The 27,366-nt window shown below is 41.0% G+C and overlaps 1 protein-coding gene across 1 annotated transcript in view; it reads left to right on the top strand.

The window, feature by feature from the left end:
- The window catches only part of kank4 (KN motif and ankyrin repeat domains 4), a 64,065-nt gene that overhangs the window by 31,248 nt on the left and 5,451 nt on the right, over window positions 1-27,366 (top strand). The window contains exons 2-9 of the mRNA XM_063891780.1: window positions 11,823-11,891; window positions 12,275-15,805; window positions 20,712-20,805; window positions 23,083-23,352; window positions 25,001-25,085; window positions 25,429-25,648; window positions 25,780-25,922; window positions 26,445-26,645. Of these exons, the coding sequence (XP_063747850.1) occupies window positions 11,873-11,891; window positions 12,275-15,805; window positions 20,712-20,805; window positions 23,083-23,352; window positions 25,001-25,085; window positions 25,429-25,648; window positions 25,780-25,922; window positions 26,445-26,645 (4,563 nt within the window). The 5' untranslated portion in view covers window positions 11,823-11,872. The remainder of the gene's footprint in view (window positions 1-11,822; window positions 11,892-12,274; window positions 15,806-20,711; window positions 20,806-23,082; window positions 23,353-25,000; window positions 25,086-25,428; window positions 25,649-25,779; window positions 25,923-26,444; window positions 26,646-27,366) is intronic.

Genomic DNA, 27,366 nt, shown 5'->3' with positions numbered 1-27,366 from the left:
TTTGTAATCATTCATAAAGAATGATTACAAATGACATACAGTTAAATACTGTATGCATTTCTTCAGGAACTGACCAGCATTCTCCCCCGAATCTCCCCCCTATTCCCCTTTTTGTTTGAAAACAACTCTGAAACACAAATGATAACATCCATCGATTTGTGAGTTTTTGGTGCTTGTGTTTTTTAGTTAGTTTTGAAAACAAAGCTGTTGGGTTTGAGGTTGGAGCACCGTGAGCCTTGCCAGTAAAGAATGTTTTGGGTATTTTGCACTTGGACCCACTCACAAATATGCACGCACATACTGCAGGCTACACCAGCAAACATAATTGTCTGTTCCAAGAGTTGGCATGAATCTCAAGCTGCTAGTGAACCAGAAACTTTAATAATAGCACACAAATTGACGTTGCGAGACACAGCAGGCATTCAAAATGATAAGCAGTAGAGTATTCCTTACAGTATAACTCGAAATGTAATTAATTGCTCTTCCCGTAATTGTGATAATTTAAAAACATGCATGAAAAGTCACATTATTTTTAACAGTGTAACCTGAGGTTGAGGAGTTGTATTTGGTGTGTTATAGCAGTTCTTGGCGGTGGTCACTATCCATTATCATTCTGCATATTACAAATTCTTTATTTTTTGTTTCTCTGTATCCCAAAATAAGAAAATAAAACTCTGCATATGACTCCAAGCTGTTCTGCTGAACTGCATGTTTATGAGCTGTGGAGTGCAGCAGTTTTGTTTTAGGTTTTCACACAGAGCCAGACACATTCAAACACATGCATTTTCAGACGCCTGGGGTTCCAGAATTCAGCGACCACCTGACTGTCAACAAGCTGTACTCCCACACACATATCATGACAAAAGCAAACGGAGAAATACTAATTATATATAAAAAAAAAATCCATATTAAGATAACATGGTCAAAAAACACAACGTACAAAATATTTAGCTTGAGCCTCACCCAACTTTAAGGCTATTTTTAGGCCCTTTCCTTGCTTTGAAAAGCATCGTAAGGAGCTATTTCCCCACAGGTCTCGGGGTCATGTGGCCCTCCACCATGAAGGGGGGAGTTTAATAGTATTACTTTGTGTGCTACATCTTCCACACCCCAAGGCAAAGAGGCACATGAACTTCATGCAGGGACATACAGTATTCCCAACCATTTGTTTCATTGCACACCACATAGACATTGCATTCTTTCAATAAAGAACAAGTGAGATGGACAGACAATGTCAAACTGAGAAAAGACGAGTGAAGGGAGAGGACTACAGGTCTGAGCATGGAGCTGATGCCTCCTGACAGAAGACGGTTCATGTGATCGGCAAGAGGGAAGCTTAACCCTCTAGGCTGCATTACACCTTCTTTCAGTCGGCTGCTTTAGATGAAAGGATGTAAGCTGATGTGTTGGACACACAGGGAAAGGGGACGATTTAGTCAAAGATGTGAACATTGTTGAACACAAGTCTGTGTTCGACAAAGTGTTCCTTTCAAGTTAACACCCTGAGTAAAGAAAAGCTGATTTTATTTTAAAGCAACAAAAAAAACTGTATTGTCATCCTTACTAGTGCTGAAGGTCCTACCTACTTACTTATGTTCATATTCCTGAAATGTCACATGTATTGCATTCCACTGATGCAAAGCTACAATACTGTACCAGTTGTCCGGTTCTTTTTACGGATCAGCATTTAAATTTGACTCCATCTAAAACATCTTCACATGTTGTTTCCTTACTGTAATTTAATGATTACAAACAGCATACTAAAAGTATATCAGCAGTGAGTGTCAGCCTATCTCTCTCCAGTCTTAATAAAAGTAAACCCTTTGGCCTAAGGATAGAGCCATTCAGTTTTGATTAAGAGGCCTGGCATTGCTACAGCTATGCCATATATCCATATAAATATTTCATGGGCCTTCTATATTTCTGCACTCTCATGGCATCACGGACCAGAGTGTGGAGGCTATATTTTACAGATTCTGCATACCTGCTTCTGAGCTTTATTGGGTGGATGTTTGCTTTTCAAAAATGGGTTCCACACATTCCCTTAAACGGGAATTAGCTTTGGTGGTCTGAGGGATCGGTGCAAGAGCGAGATAAGAGATACGACTCATTAGCCCAAGCAGTTAGCCTATTTAAAGGCTGTTAATTATTTACCTCATTTACACTACAGAGCCAACTTGGCCAGCTAGGGTTTACTCTTTACACTGCTTTCTGTTATTAAGATGGACAGAGCTGACTAGGGGTTTACTCGTTAAATTTATGATACACCATCAAGGCTAGTTTAAAGCTTTGAAAAAGCTATTTTGATCCTGTGTGTAGCTTGACCTGGTCAAAGCAGGCCTAGTGTAGCCCTAGGGCAGCACAGCAGCGGTTGACTCTGAGTCCTCCAGTAATAATTAGACTGGTGCATGGTGGGAGTCCACTGTAGGGCAGGCCATGTGCCCACAAGCTAAATACAAATTCACGCACACATGACCTCAGAAACACACCAGTACATGCATGACTGAACACAGACCCCTGCACAAAAACGTACACACACTGGACTACTCTGCATAATATCTCCCTTGTGGTCATTTGCACTTCAGGAAATGTTGAGCTTTACACACACTTACATCTATAGACTTAACGTTGCTGCACTACAGAGAAGCAGGAGTGGTTGATTACTACATTTGTGTGTGTCAAGCACATATTTTTGGGGGGGCCATAAGGCTGCAAAAGGCAGGCTATTAAATGTATCATACTAAGAGAGCATATAGTTCAGATATAGAGCCTCTCTTCTCTCCCTCTACCCCTAAGCAGAATCTCTACCAACACCTCCACCCCGTTCCCACCCTCCCTCCTTTTTTTCTGTGTTTTTCACTTTCTTTCTCTGCTGAGGTTAAAAGAGAGACAGGGCCAGTAGCACTCACAGAAAGGAACAGGAGGTGAGTGGAGCTGCATGGCAGGTGAGAGGCAAACGTCACCCTGAGAATTGACTCCCTTTTTCGCACACATTTTTTTCACTCTTTTTGCTATCTTTATTTCCTAGTTATTATTGACCATAATTCTGTTTATCTAACGTTGCTCATCTTTTCTTCTATCTGCTACACCTCACCTCGCTCTCTTTTATCACTCCCTCTTTCCTGGTCTATTTTTGCTGGGTAGAACATATAGGTCACATGTTTTAGCCTGGGAAGTGAGACAAAGAGTGTGAAGAGAAAAGGAAAGTAGGTGTATGTATAAATGTGTAGATGCATGCGTGAACGAGGGAGAGGCAGGATGGGTGGTTTTTTTTTGTCTGTAGAATTTTAGCTCGCCACACACAGCTTGAACAGCTGACAAAATGCGGGAGGATTAAATGGGCAGGCTGACAATCATATAGTGTTCAGACCATAGACTGTATATTCAAAGGTTTAGACATTCTCACACACACACACACACACACACACACACACACACACACACACACACACACACACACACACACACACACACACACACACACACACACACACACACACACACACACACACACACACACACACACAGTAAAATGTATTGAGCTACTCAGTGTGGCAATAAGCCAACTCTTTTTTTTGAGTGTGTGTGTGTGTGTGTGTGTGTGTGTGTGTGTGTGTGTGTGTGTGTGGGTGTGTGTGTGTGTGTGTGTGTGTGTGGTTGTGTGTGTGTGTGTGTGTTTGCGGAAGCCGAGCTGAAAGGCTTTCATGACGCTCAGATCAATAGAGTGTGAATTTGGAAGTGTTGATTTCTTCCCAGAGTCCTCCTGCCCGCTCTACACACTGTGCTGCACAGCCACCGCCTGCCTGGCTTCACACTTTAGTTGGTGTCAGGCAGGCTCTTTTCCTCCAGGGGGGTGTGACTGTGAGGGGGAATTAATTGTGTGTGAAAACATGTTTGTGTGTTCTCCATGCACAAATATCTCATTCCATGTTTTCCAGACTGTGTTAGATTTTCCTGATTGCATGTGTGTGTGCGTCTCCTCTATTTTGGCTGTGTTAGTTGAAAGTGATAATTAATGAGCAAGGGGGATCCAGATTTATTTATAACCCCTGTTTCTTCAAGAGTGTGGATAGTACATCAGCTGAAACTTGCCCGTATTGTATACAGTATTTGAATATTTGATGCATGTTTGGTGTTTGTCTGAGTTGTTTTTACCTGTCATAGTGAATGGAAGGGGATGTAATGTAACATGGCAGCACTGTAAGTGATATACTCCTCTGTGGCAACATGCAGCGCACCTTCATCTTTTTTTTCATTCCTTCGCTTTCGCCTCATTTCTGTCATCCTTTCTCAGCTTTTCCATTACTTTCACAAAACCACATTCCCTTGCTTCTCTCCATCTTCCTGCCTTCCCTTACTCTGCCAACCATATCCAACTGTCACTGCTCATTTTAACTCTCTCCACCATCGTTTTTGACCCATTTGAACATCTGCTAACATTGACATAGGAACAGTCCGATGGCCCACATGGTAATTAGCGGTTACAGTTACTTCAGCACCCTCATTAACTTCCATGAGCGGATGTAGCCGTAATGCTAACGCAGCCGTAGCTAGAAGGGGTATGCTGTGTGCTCCACTGAATAATAGATGGTGTGTCACTTCCTTTTTTGCAAATGAAAGCAGGCAGCTGCTCCTCGTGCTAGAATACCACGAGGGCATGAGGAAAGCCGCCTGAAAAAGGAAGATGCATGCATTCTGTGTATAGAGCGGATAAAGCAATTGAGCAATAGGCTGATAAGAAAACAGTTGCAGGGCGGGAATGGTGTAAGTGTTATCTGTCTTTTGACAGACGAGGCAGAAGCGGGATACGGGTGGTAACGCTAAGGTCATGTCAACGCTAATGTAGACAAAGTTGAAATTGCGTCTTTTTGTTTTTTTGTTTCACTTCCATACACACTGTTTTCCACAAACCAAAACAGCTTTTGAAAATAGCTTCAAAAATAGTTCAAACTTTTAAAACCACTTGCATGATGCAGAGGGAGAAAGTGTTTCTTCCTCTTTCCCTCCTGTGGTCCCTCACTTAAAATAGCCGATCACATAGTACAGGTGTCATATGACTGAGAAGAAAAAGGATTATTTGATTGACAGGCTGCAGGTCCAGCACGATTATCAGGTACAATTTATGAACTGCAGGTGAATCACTGATTTATACACATGCAGTCTCTTAACAAAAATAATAATACAGTGTCAGCTTGTGTGCAGCTACAGCATTATTGAAATACAAAAAAAGACATAACAGAAAGGGTCTGCTGTGAAAGAGAGTAGCTAAGCTCTTCTCTAAGCAGAGTAGCAGACAGTGCGATTTCCCTTAATCCTATACCCCATTCATTTAACCATGAAGTGAGAAAAAAGGGAAATAATGAATTGTCTTTTACTCTCAATGTTGAATGGTAGAATAGCATTTAATGCAGAATAGAAAACCAAACAGTGAAGCTCTGTCTGATTGTTGACATGACATACAATGTTTTCTATTTTATTTTAAGAGCAGTCTTTCTCAAAGTTGAAGCTCCTCATTCATCTGATATCTTATAAGGACACATTTAAGTTAAAGTTCAAATCATTTATACTTTAAGAGAAGCAGTATGGTGTATCTCTGAGTTATGTTGAGTGCCAAACATAGCCTTGCTAAATGTTTGGATGATTCAGCTTGTGATATGTAAAGACCTTTTGTGAGAGAAAAAAAACCCTACATACTGCGAGTTGTTTAAATAAAGGGCCAGATATACTCCAAAAATAATTATAAACACAATGCCTTTCTGTTTATCCTGTATTGGTTGTCTGTATAGACTGACATGTTGACATGTAAATCAATGGGATCAGTGTATCCATCACATGCTGCAAAGCAAACAGTGAGCTTATCAGCAGCAGCCCCATCAGATCTATCCAAGTTGAAGAGAAAGAAACTGGAGGTCACCCTCCACATGCATCCTGTATATTCTTATTCATCCTTCTGAACCTAAGTGAAATCTTGGGCCCTGTAGTGTTTGATGTCCTAACAAGTCCTTAAACAGAGGCAAAGGAAACTCGCAAATGAACAACAGATAGACATATTAGAGCCATCAATTTTTGCTTTTTCTTAGTTTGTTTTTGTATTGCATTATTTTCTATTGTTTGCAATGAGCTTCAAAATATTGTTTTTATATAGTCAGACATGTTTGAAGTTGTTTACACGATTTAAAAACTCAGTGCAAACCATTATCTTCATTTGCAGTTCCTCACGGAAAAGGCTGTTTGAACTGACCTGTAATAAAACAGTATCCTCCTCTGTACAGCCCTGCGGAATGACTTAGCCAGTGTTAAATGAAGCTCATCGACAGAAGCTCCCAGTCATGTTTTCTCTGGGGTTCATAGCCAGATGTTGTGTAGCACAATTGGAACAATCTGGCAGTCTGTGAATACAGACATTGTCATACTGGACTTGACTAGATCATGCTGGATTAGGACTGAAAAGAACAAGTCTAGATGTTGAGAGTGAGCCAGACTGAACTAGAGTAAAGATGATTAAAGCCAAATTGGCCCAGAAGCTGTATTATAGTAGAAGAGTGTACGGTAGTTGTAATGTAGACAGAGATCATTTTTGATTGGAGTGGGATGGAAGAGACTCTTCTCAAATAGCTCTTGTAGAGCAGAGGGATTGATCTGTTCCCACCGAGCACACACATATCCTCGAGACATTTATCTGATATCTCAGTGCTTGGTCCGTCTTCATGTTCTCTATGTCAACAGTGTCCTTCATTCGATCTGCTACAGCAATCAGAAACTTTCCAGTTCCCAGTTGTCTTGTCAGTGAATTTTCTCAGTTTGCTGCTCTGGAGCATATCAGTGCTGCAGTGTGTCATTATGCAAAATTGTAATCCACACCTGCAACTCACGGGATTGAACTAATTGCACCGTCAGCTGCATCCCTCGCTCACACTTGCATCATTAGAAATTCCTCCGAAATGGGAGTCCGTTAATACTAAATACAAATGATAATGTTACACTAACACATCATTTTGTGTTAAATCTATTTAAAGCAATTGTTAATGGTAAATGTCCCAACAAAGTGTAACAGCCACACATAGTTAGATAAATTACACAGCAATATCTGTGTAACTTATCGGTGTCTTTATGTCGGTGTTTCTACTGTATGCAGTAAGTAGTTAAGTAGTCAAAATATGCAACATTTTTTATTGACAGATACAACTTCTCCATTGGCATGAGTGCAACAACATCACCCCAACCACAACAAAAAGCAGTCTAGAGATCTAGGTCTTCACAAAGCACAATCAAAGTTTTGGAAGGTTTGCTTTTAACCATAACTGCTTTAATTAGATTGACTCAAACCTGCATAGTGTTAGCTTTTCAATCCTGCAAACTTAATCTCGTGAGGATAACAACTTAGAAACAACTGTAGAAAAAATGCTACTGATTATACTTTCAATTTAGAAATGTCCTGAAATGGCTTTAAATGTTAATGAGGTAGCTTTAGACACCCACATTAGATTGTGTGTGGTCGCCGATGGAATACAATCTTCTCTTGCTACGTTCAAATTGCACTCCTGTAAGATTGTGCTGAGGTAGGCGTTTACCAAAGGATCCAGTATTTTGCCTTTCTGTCTGAAGTGGTGTCCCTGTGTTTGTCTGCACATGTGCTCTTGCTTGAATCTGTCTGTGTGTCTCTCAGGCTGAGAGTCTGCGTATAAAAGCTGGACACTCCTGCCTTCGTTCTCAAGGTAGTACATGGGTAAACAGAGATAGCTGGTTCCAGTCAGGGCTGTGATAAGGACTTGAGCATTTTGTTATTGTTGCTGCATTGCCTGTTTCTCTCTCCCCCTGCTGTTCCTTTCACATAGATGAAGAACACATTTACATCTATAGCCAGTGCACAGTGATTCAGTGTGTGTGTAAGAGAGATTATAATGCAATCCTGTGTACTTTTTTTTTTTTAATTAGATAAGTATGAGACAGAAAATGAGTGGAATAGTTGGATAAATTAACGGTAAAGCTGCTCTGCTTGTCTGAGATGTAAGTGAGTACAGCTGCCACTCCAATCTCTGCCTCTTTTTCACTTTCTCACTCGCTTTCTCTCTCCCATACGCCCACCTCCTGTCTCCTTCTTGCGATCTCAAATCTGATTTCCTGTTGGCCTGTCTTCTATGTAAGCCTGCTCTGTGTCAGTGTATCAGACTAATTCAATCTCCAGTACACAGGCACACCAATGTAATGACCCATGACATTCAATTAATGCTCTTCCCCCTTTCCTGGGTTGGTTTGGTCAGCAGTTATTTGCTGTGTCTGCGTGTGTACGATGTGTGAATCGGGGAGTGGGTGCTTGGTTTAATTAAAAATAGCTTGGCAGCCATTGTACCCATGATTTATATACCATAAAATGCTGTATTTGCAGAAATTGCAGTTTTTCTCTGATCGATTGTTGTGAGTTTTGGAAGTTTATATAACAACATGGACCATTTATTTGAGTTCCACCACCTCTGTTCCAAAGTACCCTTAAATAAAAGCTTTATACATCTGGTTGAGGTTTCCCCACTGATGACAAATGAAAACTCTTGGCTGTCAGTACGAGCTTATTTACTATACTTTCATTATTCCTGTCTTCCGGGCTTCGCATTAGCAATGTCGTCGCCTCTCGACCAGCTGCCATGCTTATTGGATTGGTGTTGAGTGATGACTGCATGTCATTTATAGGGTTATTATGTGCCTGTGTTAGACTGTTCAAGACATATATCAACATAGGCTACTGCAAGCAATTTAAGGGGGAAAAAAACCCACTGACTGAGCGACTAAAATGGTGCTGGCACACAGTTTCAGATACACATACCCGCGGCTATATATATATTTATAAATATATTGTATATATATATTTTTAAGTATCTTGGGTGTACTATTAAGCTGTCTTTGGCTCTTTCTGCTGTAATAATGAAAAGTTCCCCTCTGTAGGACGATTAAAGGTATTCTGATTCTGATTCTACCTTTTAGCCTTCTGGAGCCTATATTTGGATAAACTGAACCTTCATGAGCTTTTGCTCATACTCATTATGACAGTAATCCAGTATGAATTATGCATCATCAGGGGCTTCCAATATTTAATCAATAGCCTACAACTTACTGTGCTGCAACCACTAACACATAAAATGTGTATCTTTTCAGTGAATTTGAACAGACTGTATTGCTCAATATTTATTGAAAATGGTCCATATAACCCTGCTGAAGTTTACCAAATACAATAGGATTGTTTTGTTGTCCTGGGGCCTTACATTAGTCAAAACAGCAATGAGAGTGATTTTAATTAAAAAGGAGGATACTTCCTCACTTCGGGGAAGGTTAGGTAAACTCTTTTCTGGCAACTTTATTTCCACATCATCATCTCTGTTGTCACATAGGAACCCCCTGCCAAACGGAAGCTTCACATATTGTCCACTCTATCTCTACTCTTCCTTTTCTCCTCCCTGCCTTTATTTTTTAAGTTTCCCATGTTTCTGACCCTTTTCCATTCACTCAAACTCTACCTCTGCCTCTCCATTTTGGTAATGATCTAATTAAGAACGGTTTTGTTGCCTGCCCCCTGTGTATAATTGCCAGTGGGGTCTGCCTGTACCTCACTCAGCAATTACATGCAACATTCTTCTGCTCCCAGATCGGCTAATTAAGCCTTTAAGGACAGCAAGCCGATTGCAGTCACATTGATTGTGAGGAATGCCTATGCTCTCCTGACTCCTGGGGCTAGTAGTGAAATAAAGTATAGTTTCCATGGTTGCAATCACATGGTGTCTGTACAAAGACTGTGAGTCAGTTGATCTCTGTCTTTTTCTATATGTGTGTGTAGATATCTCTTCATCAGTAACAGAGACAGCATTTTAGCTCCAGGTCACCAGTTTGTTTTATTATTAGGGTTCAATGTATGAAGAGGTATAGGGGCCAAATAGAGCTGGTCACAGTTCCTGTTTAGGCCGCCTGCTGGACTAGCTGTCATTTTGATTGATTGCATTGCCAGCTCATGCAATCCTTGCTTTGCAATATATATCTACTCAGCATTTACCGGTGCCGGTACTGGGTTAGTTAAGAGTTTCTTTAGAAAACAGAACTGAAGGATTCCACAGAAAAGAACAAATGGTTTGTCCAGAGTATTTATGCATTAGACATTTTTTTTTGTATCACAAACTTTGCCCAGAGGTACAATCTCGACCTTCATGTTCTAATTCTTTTGCATCATCAAAGCAGACACTTCAACTGGGAAAAAGTGTTGCTTTAGAGAAAGTTTTTTCTACATATTCCCTTTAGATCTTTATCTTGTTTGACTGCAAAAGTGATACCAAATAGTGAAGAAAATGACATATGACAGACGAAACAATATTACACGAACCTGCACTGGGGCAACTATTAGCCTCACAATAGAGCATCATGTCATGTCCTTGTGTTTTGTGCTTTATTTTGAAATGTTTTCCCCTCTTGTTTCATGTTTAGCTTCACTTCCTGTCTGCGTTTCCCTCCTGTGCCTGATTGTGTCATTGTGTTCACCTGTTGCCCCTGTGTTTCTCCTCCCCCTTCCAGCTGTGTCTTGTCTTGTGATTACCCATGTGTATTTAGTACCTGTTTCCCTTTTGTGTCTTGTTCGGTCGTCGTCATTTCTCACCTGATCTAGTCCATGTCACCTGCCTGTACCTGTCCATCCTTCTTATCTCAAGCTAAGTGTTTTTTCATGTCCTGTGTTCCCCTTGCTTAGTGTTTTTGTTAACAGATTTTTGAATAAAGCTCACCTTTTGTTTGGACCCCTACCTACCTCACTTTGTTACTGCACTTGGGTCCTGTTTCTCCAACCTTGACACATCAGTTATAATATAGTTAGTCTAACATCTAACTCAGGGGCATAATAAAAAATGATGCATTAAAGCTTCCTCCAGTTGTGCCTGTTTCAATATATATACCGTGCTGCATAATTCAATACTGTTGTATACCACCTACAAAAATGTAAATGCTGATTAACTTTTATCAATTTGAATTCAAGCATTTATGAACCAGAGCTTCTGTTCCTTGTGCATTATGATTTCTTCATGGCCGAATTTTTTCTCCAGTGCCAACATTTGCACAAATAGTCTGTACCTACAGTATTTGCTAAAAGTCACTGATATTTGTCCCCCAGGGCTCAATGTTCATTTAAATTGGATCCGAGCTGTGCAGCTCTCTCAAATCTTGCTTTATTGCCTGGGTTTTATTAGACATATTGGATAATTTATTAAGAGGATTTGCTAAAGTCCATAAAGGTTTTACTCCCCTCTCTTCATTTTTTTCCAACTCACTTTTTCAACCCTTCAGTAAGCTTATGGGCAAGCAGCTTTTATTTCTGCTTCTCCAAGGGGAACAAATGATACACAGTGGCACAAAATGGAACGCGTTTCTTTTCACTGGGCCTGTCCAGGGTTGTGTCGACAATTGAATATATTTTAAAGGTCTGGCTTAGCAAGGCACATTAATAGGGTTAATGGATAAAATAGTGTTGCTTTTCCCTCATTGTACCGTTAATATTTGCTGTTTTAGCATGACTTGTTGCTGAGACTGCACAATAATTTACTGCACATTTACCTTTGTTACAACACTTAATGTCATAGCTACACATTAGCCAAAAATAATAATACTTTTCATCTCCTCACTATAACAATTTGGGCATTTAAAACTGTTGCCCTGATGTATACTGCGTCATTTCTCTTTTTGTTGTGCTGTTAAAGTATTACTGAAGGCACATTTGACATAATGTTCAGTTTACCTAAATACTGTTACACATCTCTTGATATAAAATTAAAAAGTTTTCTGATTTTTTTTTTGTCTAGGCTGCCAGATCCAACCGTGGCATAGTCGATGACTGAGAACTCCTATTCCCATGATGGACAAGAAAAGTGGTGAGTTTTTAAACAAACAATCCCCTTGCATCCCCAAAATGTAACTTTATATTTGTTTTTATGCCAGACGCAATGAAGGTAAGTTGATTAGTTTATAATTGTCCAGCCTTAGACTGTATTCCAAAGTTAACACAACATGAGCAGCATTTTGCATATTCATTAGTTTGGTTTTACACAATCACTGCATGATGATTACTTCCCAGTAAGTGATATGGTAATATAATTATAAAGCATCATTGTGCATCTCAAGACAGTCTGTCTGAACAAGTGGGTACAAAGGAATAATAATGATGATTTTTCAAATCGTAGTTGTAACATTTCGGTCATTTACAATTTTTTTATAGTAGGCGAAGGATATTTGATTAATTGTTAATTCCTTACAGCCAACGGCTTTCAGACCAAGGCCAGTGAGGGCGGTGTTCAAAGGAAGCAGCTTCCCTACTCAGTGGAAACTCCCTATGGCTTTCACCTAGACCTGGACTTCCTCAAGTATGTTGACGACATTGAAAAAGGCAACACCATCAAAAGGGTCCACATCCAGCGAAGGGTCAAGGGCCCAGCAAAATTCAGTACTCTGCCCAGAAACTTCAGCCTCCCTGGGCATGGAGCCAGGTCAACCCCCAGAGAAAAGGATAGCACATGGACTGGGACGTCCACCCTTGGGCCCAAACCAAAATCACGGGTGACAGAGGTCCAACAGATCTACGACTTTAGAGCAAGTGAAGGTGGAACTTCCAGTCAGAGCAGTAGAGGGACAACCAGTCAGGGAGCTGTCTGTGTTTCAGAAAAGCCCAGAGATGAATCAGGAGCTGGGGCCCTGGTTGTTGAAGAGAAAACTGTCGGGGTTCAAAATCGTCCTAATCTGCTCAGAGCATCAAGCATGCCTATCACTTTACAGCAGCGGAAAGGCTCGGATTCAAGCAGTCCAGACCGTAATGCGGGAACACCGGAAAGTGGCTCGACAGAAAACATGTTTCGTGCATCACCAGACATAACAGACCGACGGTCTCTTCCTCAGGATCGGGGAGGGCTTCACCAGCAGATCACAGTGGCACTGAAGCGGGTCAGGGAGCTGGAAGAGCAGGTCAAAACAATCCCTGAACTAAAGGCCCAGATCTGTTCACTGAGACAGGAGAGGGAGCAGCTTCTGATTCAGATCCAAGCCCAGGCCCAGATCCAAGCCCAGGCCCAGGCCCAAGCCCAGGTTTCTCCATCATCCTCTATATTAGCATCAAATTCAGATTCTGGGACACACTCTCAGGCACAGGGACAAAAACCTACAGAAGGGCTAAACTTAGCTCTCACGACTCAACCCACTGGAAGTTTAAATGCTTCAGAGCGTTTGTCTACGAAATTGGTAACCGGGAAAGGGAAACATGGGGCTACAGAGAAAGATAAAGTCTTACAAAAGGAAGGAGAATTAAATCAGGAATCTTTGAATAATTCCTCAGCACATGTAGAACTCAGTGGGTTGTTAGAGCAACAATCACTGGTACAAACACAACAGTTGGAAATATCAGACAAACAAAAAGAGACATCAGAGAGTCCACATCAGCATGCAGTGCAAAGGCTATCGCAGGACATTGCAGGACCAGAATTAACATCACTTAGAGTGGCTATAAAAGATGCAGAGACTATCAGTATTGATCATTCGGATGGAGCAAAAGGTGGAAAACATGAGGACACAAACAGTATGCAGAATCTGCAGGAGAAGCTAATGATACTTGAGGCTAAACTTACACAGGCTAGCCAAGACCTTGAGAAAACTAATACTCTTTTGAAAGAACAAATAGATGAGAACAAGGCTAAAGAGGAGAAAATACTACAACTGAGTGATGGAGTGAGAGTTGAGTTGTACAGTCCAGAGGCCCAAAGCAGGCCAAGACGAGAAAGTATTGACACAGGGACAGAGACAGAGAAATGTGATTTTGCCCACCAAGAGACAGAGACAGAATTACCTGGAACAGTAGATCAGGGAACAGATACAGATAGAATTTGTATTGAAATATGCGTACCCGAACCAATGGCTGTAAGCATAGATCAAGGAATAGAGAGTATTCAAGTTGACACAACTGAACAGGTAACAAAGATGGTGGCAGAAGCAGCTGCAGCGAGCCCACCAAGACCCAGAGCCAACAGCATCGAACGGGGCACAGTAACTGAAAGGATCGTTACTCAAGATCAGATGACTGAGACGCCTATAGCTGAAAGGGTAAACCAAGTCACAGAAACCGAGGGAGAGATAGAAACAGACCATCCGCAGAGACCAAGAGCCAGCAGTGTAGAGAGAGGTACAGAGACCGAGAGAGTGGACACTGTTGACAGGGTGACCGAGACAGTGGAAGCACAAAGGACAGACCAGCAGACTGAGACAGAGATAGAAAGACTACAGGTTAACAAAATATCCAGAGGTGCAGGAGCAGAAAGTCAAGTGAGAGAATATGTAGGTAGTGAAAGAGAAGAAGATGTAGATACTGTGGTCATTGAAAGAGTGGACGACAAGAAAGCAAATGAAGGAAGAGACATTGTATTCAGTGAAAGTGTGGTAAAGGAAGTTGTCAGTGAGAGTTCAAATACAGCGAAAGAAAGCAAAGTTGAACACATTCTAGTTCCAAATATTGTTAGTGAGGATGAAGGCAGTAGCAATCCACCTGTTGCAGAAAGGGAAAATACAGAATGTAAGATTGAAATAACGGCCCAGAATGACTCTGAAATAAAGGAAATGGACCCCCTAAATGAAATAACAGCAATTATTGAAAAACAACAGGTTGCACTAGAGATTGTAGAAAAAAAACAAACATCAGAACATGTGATTGTAAGTACAACAATCAAAGAAACTGTGGTCCCCGACACGGTTGTACCAGTAGCAGAAGAGAATGAAGCTGTAAAGACAATAGTTCCTGTACGACCCCAGAGAGGCCGAAGGTCCTCAGCTGAGCAAGCACAGCCATCACATCCTCAAATTCAGGCTGCACCTGTCCGTCCTCGTAGAGGATCCTGTGACACTCAAGCCCAGGAGTCCCAGACAAAAAATCCATCCCAGGTACAGGGTACACCCCAGGTGGAAGCCCAAACCCCAATACAGCAATCTGAACAACAGGTAAAACAACAAGCATCATCGCTCTCTCAGGTTGAGGACCACCGCCTAGCAAAGGAGCCTCCTGGGGAGTCTATTGAAAAACAATCTGAATCACAACCTCAGATTGAGACACAGGGCCCGTCTCCAGGCTCCATTGAAGTCCAAACCCGTCCTAAATCAATTAAAGCACAGCATCAAACCACTGCAGCTCGACGGGACACAAAAGAGCTAAAAGCAGCACGTGGATCAGGAGAAGCGCATACCCGTCCAACCCGCCAGGGGTCATCTACCACAAAATATCAGTCTCAGGGCTCTCGTAGAAGTTCTAGTGAGACTCAACCCCCTCACAAAGATGTCAGCGAGACACAATCACTACGTAGAGGATCCAGTGAAACAGCTCAGCGTCGTAACTCAAGTGAAGCCCAGGCCTTACGTCGGGACGCTGGGGAGGCAGAGCCCCCTCGCAGAGGCTCTGGTGAGTCACCAACATCGCCTGCAGCTTTGGGCCACGTTGTAACCCGATTAACAGGGCTTCTGGGTGAGCAGTGGGCACAACTGGGGAGCAGCTCTGGCACTCAACAGACGGCCAGTCAGCAGGAAAGCCCAAGCACACTGAAACAGACACCAGGGAAAAAAACTGAGGCAGGGAAGGGAGCATCAGCCAAGCCTGCAGGGAAGGCAGTCCCTGCAGCAACAACAGTGAAACCAGCAGGAAAACCTGGTCCTTCCAAAATGAGCTCCATTCAAAGTCAACTGGTCAGCTCCCTCAGTGTCCTCTCTGCCTTCTACTCACCAGGCCAGAAAGCTGCTGCAGCCAGCAAACAGCAAGAACAAGGTAGGCCTTTGGTACAATTAGTAGCCCATGGTTTATACTCTATTCACATTTATTTATTCGTCTGTCCTAAACCTGCGTACCTATATGTAATCGACTCAATGAGCAGAATCAATTCCAAATTCGTATTCAGAGAAATTATCCGCTCTGACTCTCTCTGCCACATAATTACAGTATAACATGCTCTTCAGATCAATAAGTGTTGCGATTAAAGTTTACAACGCAGTAGCTTTGAATCTTAATTTTCCATAACAAAAAGGCCCACAGAAGCAGCCAAAGATTGCCAGAATGGGTTGACAGATGTTCTGGGCTTTCACTTGTATAGAGCATTACCCAAGTTTTTCAAATAGTTTCATACAAGTACACTTCACAACCAATGTAACACACACACTATTACTATCAAATTGACAAGGTGGTTTCTTAATGCTTTCTATCAGCTGTAGTTTGTTTACCTTCAATATGAGACAACACCAGTCCTATTCTATTATTCAGAAACACTACCAATGTGCCGTCGTATCATGTGTTTTGGATAATCTATCAATAGTACAATATCAACTCAAGGATTATTGTGTACCTGACTCATTAGGAATGCTGTACTGGAGTTCGGGTAGTAGTGTGTATTGTTTGACATAGTTAAAAATAAAATATTTTCTTGGACTTGGACACTGTTACAGTGACTAGATATCAGTGTATGTGTGCAGTAAGTCAGAAACAAATATGTTATTACCCTTTTGCCTGTTACACTTCCAGGTACTTAATTATCCGATACTTTAGCACAGGGGTGTCCAAACAATGGCCCGGGGGCCAACTCCGGCCCGTTGTTCATTTGGAACTGGCCCCCAGCAAATTCCAAAAGTATATTGGGAAATGGCCCTCATTTGAAACGTGTGCTGTTCTTATCTTGTACTTCTTAAATATGAATGTTAACATGTAGTAGGATCCTACATAGTAGGATTCATGTGTTAATAAGCTCACTTTTCAAATACGTTCATAAAATAATCAAGTTTGAAACATTTTCTACCAAATCTTAGTTGATAAAAAAAGCCCAATACCTTATTTGCATAACAAGCTTAAAATAGACCCTTCATATTTCCCCTTATTATAAACAATCTGAGGCTGTTTTAAGGAATGAGCTGAAAACAAAATAAATGAAACCCTATGGAGAGCTGTGATGTAGGCTGCTTGTTTTCTTTAAGCATATTAAAGTATCAGGCATCGTTTACCTACCTCTGAGGTATTACCTTACCTCTAGTGAGGGGCCCAGACAATGGTATCTGTTTGTGGCCCTCAGTGAAAAAAAGTTTGGACATCCCTGCTCTAGCAGAAGTCTAATTAATGAGTGATACGGACTGTGTATAGGTTTGACATCTATCATCTTATGCTATCCCAATTTGGAAACTTTGGAAAAACAGGTAAAGATAAAGTTATTCCACTGAGAGCACATTTTGCAATTTGTTTGTCAATTTGTAAAAGATTGTGTGTTCCGGCCGGGTTTAATTTATATTGGCATTGGTCATAACATGTGGGTGGATGAACAAAAGCTACTAAGCATTGGTTCAATTACTTTCAAAAGTATACAATGTACTTCTTTCTTGCACAGTAGAAGCACTGAACCACAATCTCACGGGGGAGTACAAACAAGCACTCTCAAATGGACACTGAAGCACATCAAAGCGACAATGCCCATGCTTCCCTCCCTTGATGTCTCACTGTTCAGTTTCTGGCCCTGAAGAACAGAATCACTCTGCAATCACAGTACAATATAAAAAAGTGAGATTTTGAGTGAGCATGACTAGTTATATACTGCATGTGCTCCAAATGTTTTATCTTTCTATTTTTGACATCTAAGATTCCCTGCAAGATTTCTTAAAACTACTTCAGTGTTTAACTTTTTTCAAATATTAGAAAAAGAAACTTCTACTCTTGTGAAGAACATTCTTAGTCATCCCAGTCACCTGGGACTCAAGTTAGGCTAAAGAGATCGGTATGAAAGAGTGAAATATCTAAGCATCTCTGACACAGTAAACAGATGTTAAATTACACCATTGTTTTATTTACAGTATTATAAGATGGTAAGAGGATGTATTAAAATGCTAAGTAAGTTTTAAACTCTCCCTCCCAGTGTGGCTATCTCCTCAGGGATACTGGATCTAAAAGCATTTTTCTTCCTAGATGGTGGTCTCTGTTCAAGCTAGTGGTTTCTGGCTCAAAGCCACATCCTTATGTCCTTGCATATTACAGAGCCTCTGCATCATGTCTCGCTGTCAGGAACAACTAAGACAGCCATACCGGGCTTAAAGCCAAGGGGAGTCAGCGAAGGAGCCCATGCAACATGAATTATAGGGCAGTTATATACACATTAGTAGGCCTGACAATGTCAAGGTGGTATGTTGTCATAATGGTCTATAATCTTGACCTGTGTACATCGCTGAGGTTCTGGAAAAGCGTTGGAAAAGCCAAAATTACTGCAATAGCCAGTAAATCTGATGAAGTTAATTTACTTGACCAAGTTCTTCAGAGTCTAGTGAATATGTCTCACTTGCATAATCCTTAAATCCTTTCAAAACCTAATGAGCTCACATTAAAACAAATGTAACATTATTTAGCTTTATCGTGTGGTACTGTTCTCTCATGTTGGCATTATTGTTGTCTTGTGTGGGGTCTAAGGATGGGGCCCAAGCTACAATCTCTGCAAACACACACTTTGTTCAGCTACAGTTACTCGTAATTGCATCCAGAGGTTTTTTAATGTCATCCAGGCTCAAAAATGTTACACTTGCATTGACATACTGTTTGTTTCTGTGCGTAAGGAAGACAACCTGTATACACAAATAAATACAGCCAACATGTAATGCATTGTAATGCAGCAAACTGTTATTGTCTGTGATCTCATGAGCTACCAAAATCACTTAATTTAAAGTTAACCTTTAGATGTTCTTATTTGAAAGATAAAGCCTTTATCTAGCAAAGGAAGATCTGACAAATTTGAATATGAGTCACTTACAAAAAAAAACAACCCTCTTTTGAAGTACAGTGGTATGCAAAAGTTTGGGCACCCCTTAGGAAAACCACTGCATCAGTTTGTCACTTGCTGAGCTTTTGAAGCAGCAACTTCATTTTAACATATGTTATACCTTATGGTAACAGAAACATGTCAGTAGTGAAATAACTTTTATTGGTCAAACAGAAACATGTTTATGTGCATTCAAACAAAAATAGGCATGTGCATAAATTTGGGCACCCCTAAGAAATAATTCCATTAATATTTAGTATTGCCTCCTTTTGCTGCAATAACGGCCTGTAGACGCCTCCTGTAGCCACAGACAAGTCCCTTAAGCCTGGCAGGTGGTATTTTGGCCCATTCTTCCACACAAAACGTCTCCAGTTCAGTCAGGTTTCTTGGCCTCCGTGCATGGACAGCCTTCTTCAAATAAATCCATACATTTTCAATGATGTTAAGGTCTGGGGACTGGGATGGCCATTCCAGAACATTGTACCTGTGCTTCTGCATGAATTCCTTGGTGGATTTTGATCGGTGCTTAGGATCATTGTCCTGCTGAAAAATCCAACCCCGGCGTAGCTTCAACTTTGTGACTGACTCTAGAACATTCTTGTCAAGAATCTCCTGGTACTGTAAGGAATTCATGTGGCCCTCAACTTTAACAAGTTTTCCAGTACCTGTGCTAGCCACACAGCCCCATAACATGATAGATCCTCCACCAAATTTTACAGTGGGCAACAAGTTCTTTTCATTGAATGCAGTGTGTTTTTTTCGCCATGCATACCTGTTCATGTTATGACCAAATAACTCAATCTTGGTCTCATCTGACCACAGTATTTTGTTCCAAAATGCTTCTGGCTTGTCCAGATGTGCTTTTGCATACCTCATGCGACTCTTCTTGTGATTAACACTCAGGAAAGGCTTTTTGCACATCACCCTTCCAATGAGCTCTTCCTGGTGCAAAGTACGCTGGATTGTGGAACGGTGAACAACTACACCATCAGCAGCCAGATGTTGTTGTAGTTCTCTGGAGGTGGTCTGTGGCTTCTCTGTGACCATTTTCACCATCCTTCGCCTGTGCCTTTCCCCTATTTTTGTCGGCCTACCACATCTTTCCTTCACACGGACTGTTCCTGTGGCCTTCCATTTCACAACTACGTTTCTGACTGTGGAGACAGACAGTTTAAACCTGTCAGATAATTTTTTGTACCCTTCTCCTAATTTATAATGTTGGATTATCTTAGCTTTCAGGTCAGTGGAGAGTTGTTTTGAGGTCCCCATCTTGCCACTCCCTAAGAAAGAACCTAGGCCAGGCACAGCCAGCTATTACCTATGTTAAATAGCCTTTTTCATGATTGGTTCCACCTGTCTTTGTAATTGAAGGTCTAATGAGCTAATCAAAGCAATTTTGTGCAGCAACCTGTCAGCTATAAATCCGTACAGGTGTTGAAATGAATGCTATTTATAAGGGTGCCCAAACTTTTGCACATCCCATTTTTTGCATTTTATTTTATTATAATAAAACTATGTAATGCTACCCTAAGAATTTTAGTCTGGAAAACACTAAAACGTCTACATCTTTGTAGGAAAACAAATGTTGTTGCTGTGATCTTCTATTATAAAGGAAAAGCAAATTGTCATGAAATCTCAGAGGGGTGCCCAAACTTTTGCATACCACTGTATGAGAACCTCTTAGTATTGATACAGAATACACATGTTTTGGCATCATGGACACACACACACACACACACACACACACACACACACACACACACACACACACACACACACACACACACACACACACACACACACACAAACTGAAATTCCACAAAGGCCTAATGAATTTTCCCTCCCTCCCTTTTCTATCCATTTCTCTTTCCCCCCCTCTTTCTCTGTTTTCTCCAGGTCTAAAATCTATTATGAAGAAAAATGGTGTTGCTGACAAACAGGGGAACAAGGGAGCCAAGAAAAACCTGAAGTTTGTTGGGGTGAATGGAGGGTAAAAACGTCTTTTTAATCAGTGTCCAATATCTCAGTGAGACTTGTATTCTCTGTGTGGGATAAAGAGGTTTTTTTTGTGTGTCCATTAATGTTTTGTTACTTTTTAGTTTTTGTACAGGATAATTAAACCTCAGGCATCTTTTGTCAAAGTCCTGAAAAAGTGGCTACATTCAGAATAGCCAGTAGACAGTGCAGTAATATAATTTAAGTATACTCTTCTCTAAAAAGTCCTTTACAACCAGCTTTATTATTGAGATGTACGTGTTTGACCGCAGCTGGCGAACTAAGACAGGCTGTGTCTCACACGGACATCTGCTTCATGCTGTCAGTTATCAAGGTTTGCTTTACACATTCCCCTCAATTTAACCTCACTGCTGCTACTGAGTGTGTGAAGGTTTGTTTGTGTATAATTATGTGTTGTACATTGTGATGTGTGTGCATATTTTTGTCAGTTTTGATGATAGCTCAGTTCTTTGTGCAAGAGTGCTTGAGTCAGCGTTTGCTGATGCTGGATGCAGTATGAACCTTGCCTAGTAAAAGCTGATGAATGTTAGGTAAGCAGGTAGTAGAGGTTGGAAGAACAAAGGTGTGTCTCAAAGCAGCAACATTATTATATATGGCAGCTTTGATAAATAGCTTTCTGGTTTATAGTTATAACATGAAGCACATGGACACACACAAACACACACACATGCAATCGTGGACTGTGTGAGGATTGACAGACAGGAGTTTGCTGGATGATTACCAGAACCCGAACTATACCTGCTACATGTACAATCAAAAACCTTAGCTTAAACCTTTAACAAAACCAAAGCCATGTCTAGTGCTATAACATACACACTGTTATCATACTGTTGTCCTGACTATGTTCATAAATCTACTAATAACCTCAGTTGTGTATTTTAGTTGTGTGTTATTTCAGCATTGCTGTTCTTACATTCCTGAGCTCCGCTGTTTTATGACCTGCTTGCCTTTGCTATGTTTTGTCAGAGCTGTGATGAGGTTTATTCCTTCCTCCCTGTTTTGTAAAAAAGTCCTGCAAACAAAAAGCCATTCTCCAGAACAAATGAATTGTCGTTTTTGGTTTTGTAGGGATATGCTTCTTATATTAACATTGATATGTTATATAAGATGTCAATATCTAGTTTGTCTCTTGAGTTTTTAACCCCCTTTTCTGGATCTTGCTCCATTTCTATGTTCCAGATGCTATTTATAATGAGATAAACATGTCAGACAACACTGTTTCCTCTGACTATCTTTAGTCTTCTGCCCACACCAGGAAGTGGGCTGCTGTTTTTATTTCTTCTCTTTGGACAGTCTAACCTATCTTTGCTCTCCCTTGAGCTCCTTTGGAATCCAGGGAATGCTGTGGCCCCTGCCTGAAGCCTGAATCAGAGGCATTCAATATGAGACTTATCTGATCATTGGCCTCACAGAGGTTCCTTCATTATTCACCCCAATGATCACACACACCAACAACCACCTCCACAGCTCTAAATATATCATCAGCGTTTCCTCACTGAACAACGTTGGGTTTTCTCCAAGGTTGCATAAATGAGTGTGCAAACATGCCTATGGATTTGAATGTAAACGTTTAACTGTGTGAAGGATGTTTTGGATATTTAGCCAAGGTTGCATTCGACAAGCTTGTTTTTCATGTCACGCTCCAGGCCTAGAGGGTAATGACGTGTTAGTATTTATCTAGCCTTGGCCTGTGTTGACTTTTATACTCTCATATTAGTTTTACCTGCCGAAGTGTTTCAGAGATGTGGCTGCTACTGCATATGTTTGTTTTTTACACACATGACTTTCAGTGCTGTAACATGAGCTAATGCTCTGAAATCCATGTATAATTTAGGATGGATAACCCTATTTTCACATCTTTTGGTAGGGTTGTGTATTGCCTATTTTTGGTGATAATTGCAATGAATCACGATACATTGCTATATTGTTAACAAGTATCTGTCATAAAAACACATAACCATATGCACTAAAACCAGAGTACAATCAGAACAGTGGAATCTGCGTTTGCATTTATCACAGTCCTTCTGACAACATAGCAATACTTTTTTGTGCAATTTGGATCTTGCATGTAAACTATTTCATTTAAGATTGATAACGTGTTTGAAAAGCAATATAGTATCACCAAACATAATACTGCAAAACTGAATTTTATGAATTTGTGTTTGTTGTTCTATTATATATGGTATACCATGGCTGGTTTTGGTGTCTTTGAAAATTGTGTTGATGTCCACTTGTTTGTGTCCGCCTCCAGATATGAGTCAACATCTAGCGAAGAGTCAAGTGGAGATGAGAAGTCGAAGGTGGAGGTGGAGAAGGAAGACAGCTCAGAACCAGAGGTAGAAAAGGAAAAGGAGACGGGGCCTCACCCAGAAGAGAAGCCTGAAGAGGGAGCAGAGACCCAGCAGCAAGAAGCAGAGGTGGCACCTGAGGGAGGAGGTGCAGTGGCTGCAGAGAAGGAGAGTGAAAAAGGTCTGCTGGATCCAAACGACAGTCAGGAGCTCCTAGGAGAACAGGATGAAGGGTGAGACAGTAAAGCTTCACTTCAGAGTGGTATGTCAGAGGTTAAGGCGAGCTATGGCATCATGCCACTTTAGGGGCATGCTGTAGAGATACCACCGGGTACCCAATGAACTATGATTGGTCAGCATTGACCGCTTTCTGTTGATGGTATTAGGGCAAAACGTCAACCGTCTTTTTCGCTCTCCTTCACATTGAATGAAGGAAAGTAAACATGGAAACTTCAGTGAGTAGTCTCATATATTTTGAAATGGCAAAAGTGAGATCACTGTAGCGTATATCAAAGTGAATGACAGTTCCCAGTTGTTGCGTAATACAAAGCACAATACAGCCATAGAAATTACGGTGTGACATACGATGTCAGGGAAGGACAATTGGGTGCTTTGTCCAGCAACAGCATAGATACTTTGTCTGACAGATGGTGAATGAAGCTTTAATATACAGTGGGACACACACACACACACACACACACACACACACACACACACACACACACACACACACACACACACACACACACACACACACACACACACACAACCCTCTCCATTCCAGCCCCCACAAACACTGTCATAACTACACTTTCTGCATGCTTACCTTTTAATAACTTTCAAAGACTCACTGCCACACTCTACGCCTTTGATTCATAAATATTCACACTAAATACACACCTGTTTCAAAAATACAGAAGCGCTTCAAAATGTCAGATGGCTATTTCTTTATAACTTCTATCGATATATTTTATGTCTTTATTAATTTTTCCTCTATGTGGTTGTCTCACATAGACCATGTATTTATTGAATTAACAGAAAACATCCCTATAACGATATATGACATAACCTATGTCGTGATGGAATATTTTCCCGATCACTACGCACAAGCACACACAACTTCTCCGTCACAATGTAGTAAAGGCTGCTCTCACTCTTATAAAGGACTAAGACAGACACACACAAGCTTCATTCCCAAAAATTCCAGGGGTCTGGTAATAAAAAAGCAAAACAACCAGTAGTGTTGTCTACCCTTTCACTGACTGATCACTTATCTGACTCAGGTATTTGGACAGAGCTGAGGGCCCCTGGGCTAGACAGATGGGGCCCCTGGGAGAAGGCAGGACTTATTAACTCATCACTCAGCTTATGTCTGATCATTTCTAAGCATGTGTTTTTATAAATGAATGTGTGTTATTCCTGGAGTACAGTACACAGTGAGTGTGATCCATTCATGCTTAGTGCAGCTTGACATGTACAGTATGAGTATGAGTATTTGGCTGTGAGACAGTGTTAACCTTTGTCGTAGAGGAGGTATGCATGTACCATCAATGTGTCAGGCTGTTGACAGATGTGTGTGTACACTACACAGGCCTGGAAGGCATCTTTTATCTTTGGTTTTCATCCCAGACAGAATTTACACAAGAACCTAGATAGCCGTATCTTGGCCATATGTTATAAAGACTTGGTGGTATTTCCACATGAAAGCTGAAAAAGCAGTAAAGAAAACAATGGAAAGAACAGATGGGGAGTGCGCTAGGATGTTGTTTCACTTCCAGATACTCCTGACAGTACTTGAGAGTTCTTTACTAAAATAATATTTAGAAAAATTACTTAGGATGGGAAAAAATACTTAATGTGGCGTCTGGTCTTTGTTTGCAGAGAGAAAGTGGACCAAGGCTTCATAGATGCCTGCCTCTATGTAAAAGATCGCATGGAAGAGGTTTCATCCCCAGATAAAGAAATGGTAAGATGATTATTTGGCTGTTGCTTTAATTCTTGTTTGAAAATGATTCTATGTCCTTCATCAAATCTGATTTGACCGCATGGTTTTTGGTTATTCGGTTATTGAGTTTCTTATCCCCTTATAAAATTGATTTGTCTTGAGGGAAAATGCTTTAGTTTCACGGTTGAAGTTTTGTTATAGCTCTTTGACTTCACTTATAAGATTACAAAGGCTTACAGTGCTGTTCCTCAGGCTGACAATGCACGCTGCTCAATAGCCCAGACCATAAAAATGATGTTCAGGGAACAGTGAAAATTCTGCCACAGGCGCCTTCTTCATTTATATATTTGTTCTCTCTCTCCAGCGTCAGGTTTTAGTGGTGCTCTACCAGGAGTGGTTCAAGATCTCCAGTCAGAAAGATTCGCAAGCCGATACTGTCAGATTATACCTGCGACAAGTGGGCTTGACCACACCAACTCTCCTGCCATATGTAGTTAACTTGACTGATGGTAATGGGAACATGGCTCTCCACTACAGTGTATCGCACTCAAACTTCCCTGTGGTCAAACTGCTGCTGGACACTGGTAAGAGGCAAACCATGACAGAAACACAATTTTAACCAAAGTTAGTCATCAGATAAGGCTGCTTAATTATTCGCAAAATTGCACACAATCCTCTTTATTCTGGTAAAACATTGAATTTGTTTGTGCTTCAGGTCTATGTGAGACAAACAATGTGAACAAGGCAGGCTATACTCCAGTGATGCTCGCTGCACTGACGGCTGCTGAGAGCCCTGATGACCTGGAGGTGGCACAACAACTGTTGAGACAGGGTGACGTCAATGCATGCTCTAGACAGGTAATTTAATTTCTCGCGCTGACTCATTAGGGGTCCCTTAAATGAATTTAATATATCAACAGATTCTACTGTGTTGAGGTTTTATTGTTGAACAGGAAGTTGTTAAGGCAAAGTACAGTAGGCCTCGGAATTCTATAAATACCTTGGGGAAATCAGTGGATATTTGAACATTTTTACAAGCAAATGATTTTATAGGCATAGACAAACGGGATAAGAGCATGTTTCCTGGATAAACACCCCAGTGTCCCTTAACCATTATTTGTACCTCTTGCATATTGGACAAATTTGTCATCAGGAAAACGCTTTTTATAAATAACTTCTGTATATTTTTGGGCAGTTTTTATTACATATGTTTGATTTCAAAACACTTTAATTTGCCACTTTACAGTCATTTCCTACAATTCCTCTTTATCTTCCTCCATTTCCTCCCTCATCTCGCACCCTGCATCTCTTTATCTTCCCCCTATACATGGTCTCTCACAGTTTAATTTGAATTTTCTGTAAATCGGACTTGTTCTCCAGGCGGGCCAGACGGCTCTAATGCTTGCGGTGAGCCACGGCCGCGTTGCCATGGTGAAGCTGCTTCTGAGCTGTGGTACGGATGTAAATGCCCAGGATCGCGAGGGCTCCACGGCCCTGATGTGTGCCTGCGAACATGGACACACAAACATCGTTCGTATGCTGCTGGAGACGGGCCGCTGTGACATCAGCCTCATTGATAAGGTATGCTGATGTTAAAATAACGAAACTAGACTGACCGCTCAACCAAGATAATTTGATGGTATCAAAGGTGAGATGCCTTCTGTATGTGTTCTCTCATCTTTGACATATTAAACCTATGTGAAATCGTGTTCAGATTGCCCGTGCTCTCTCGCCAGGATTCATATACTATATTATTGTCCTGAAAGCCGCTTCTTTCTTTTTTTTTCAACTTCATAAAGCGAGGTATTTTGTTTTTTACACTTCACTGCACTGATGCTAAAGCCATCAATCCCATTGGTTAACTGTTGCCTTGCTGTGTCGGCAGGTTAAAAAAAAAAATCCAAATGTTGCATCAAATGTTGCAGCTCAATCCAGACCAAATATGCTAAATGACAGACACTATGTAAATACAGAAAAGACAAAAAAGAGGTTGTCTCTTTAGGCAAATTATGTCCACGGTGTGGTTTAACCTTTAACCCCCTAAGTAGCAATGTGATAGCAATTGAAGCCAATGAAGTAGCTTCAAAAACTGTACCTCTTCAAATGGCATCTACAGGCTAGCTCCTAAAGGAAGCAATCTCCATAAACCCCCATGTTAAAATGATAAAATGTACAGAAGAAATTTGAGTGTTTACAGCCTGGTAAACAAATGGTTTTGGTCTCCATAGCTATGTTACCCCCTCAGTTTAACTGTCCAGGGGGGAATTTGAATACACTTATCCATTTCATTTATATTAACATT

Source organism: Eleginops maclovinus, chromosome 9 (genome assembly GCF_036324505.1).
Source record: "Eleginops maclovinus isolate JMC-PN-2008 ecotype Puerto Natales chromosome 9, JC_Emac_rtc_rv5, whole genome shotgun sequence".
NCBI lineage: Eukaryota > Metazoa > Chordata > Actinopteri > Perciformes > Eleginopidae > Eleginops > Eleginops maclovinus.
The sequence above is the reverse complement of the archived record's forward strand: the minus strand, read 5'-3'. Positions and strand labels throughout refer to the sequence as shown.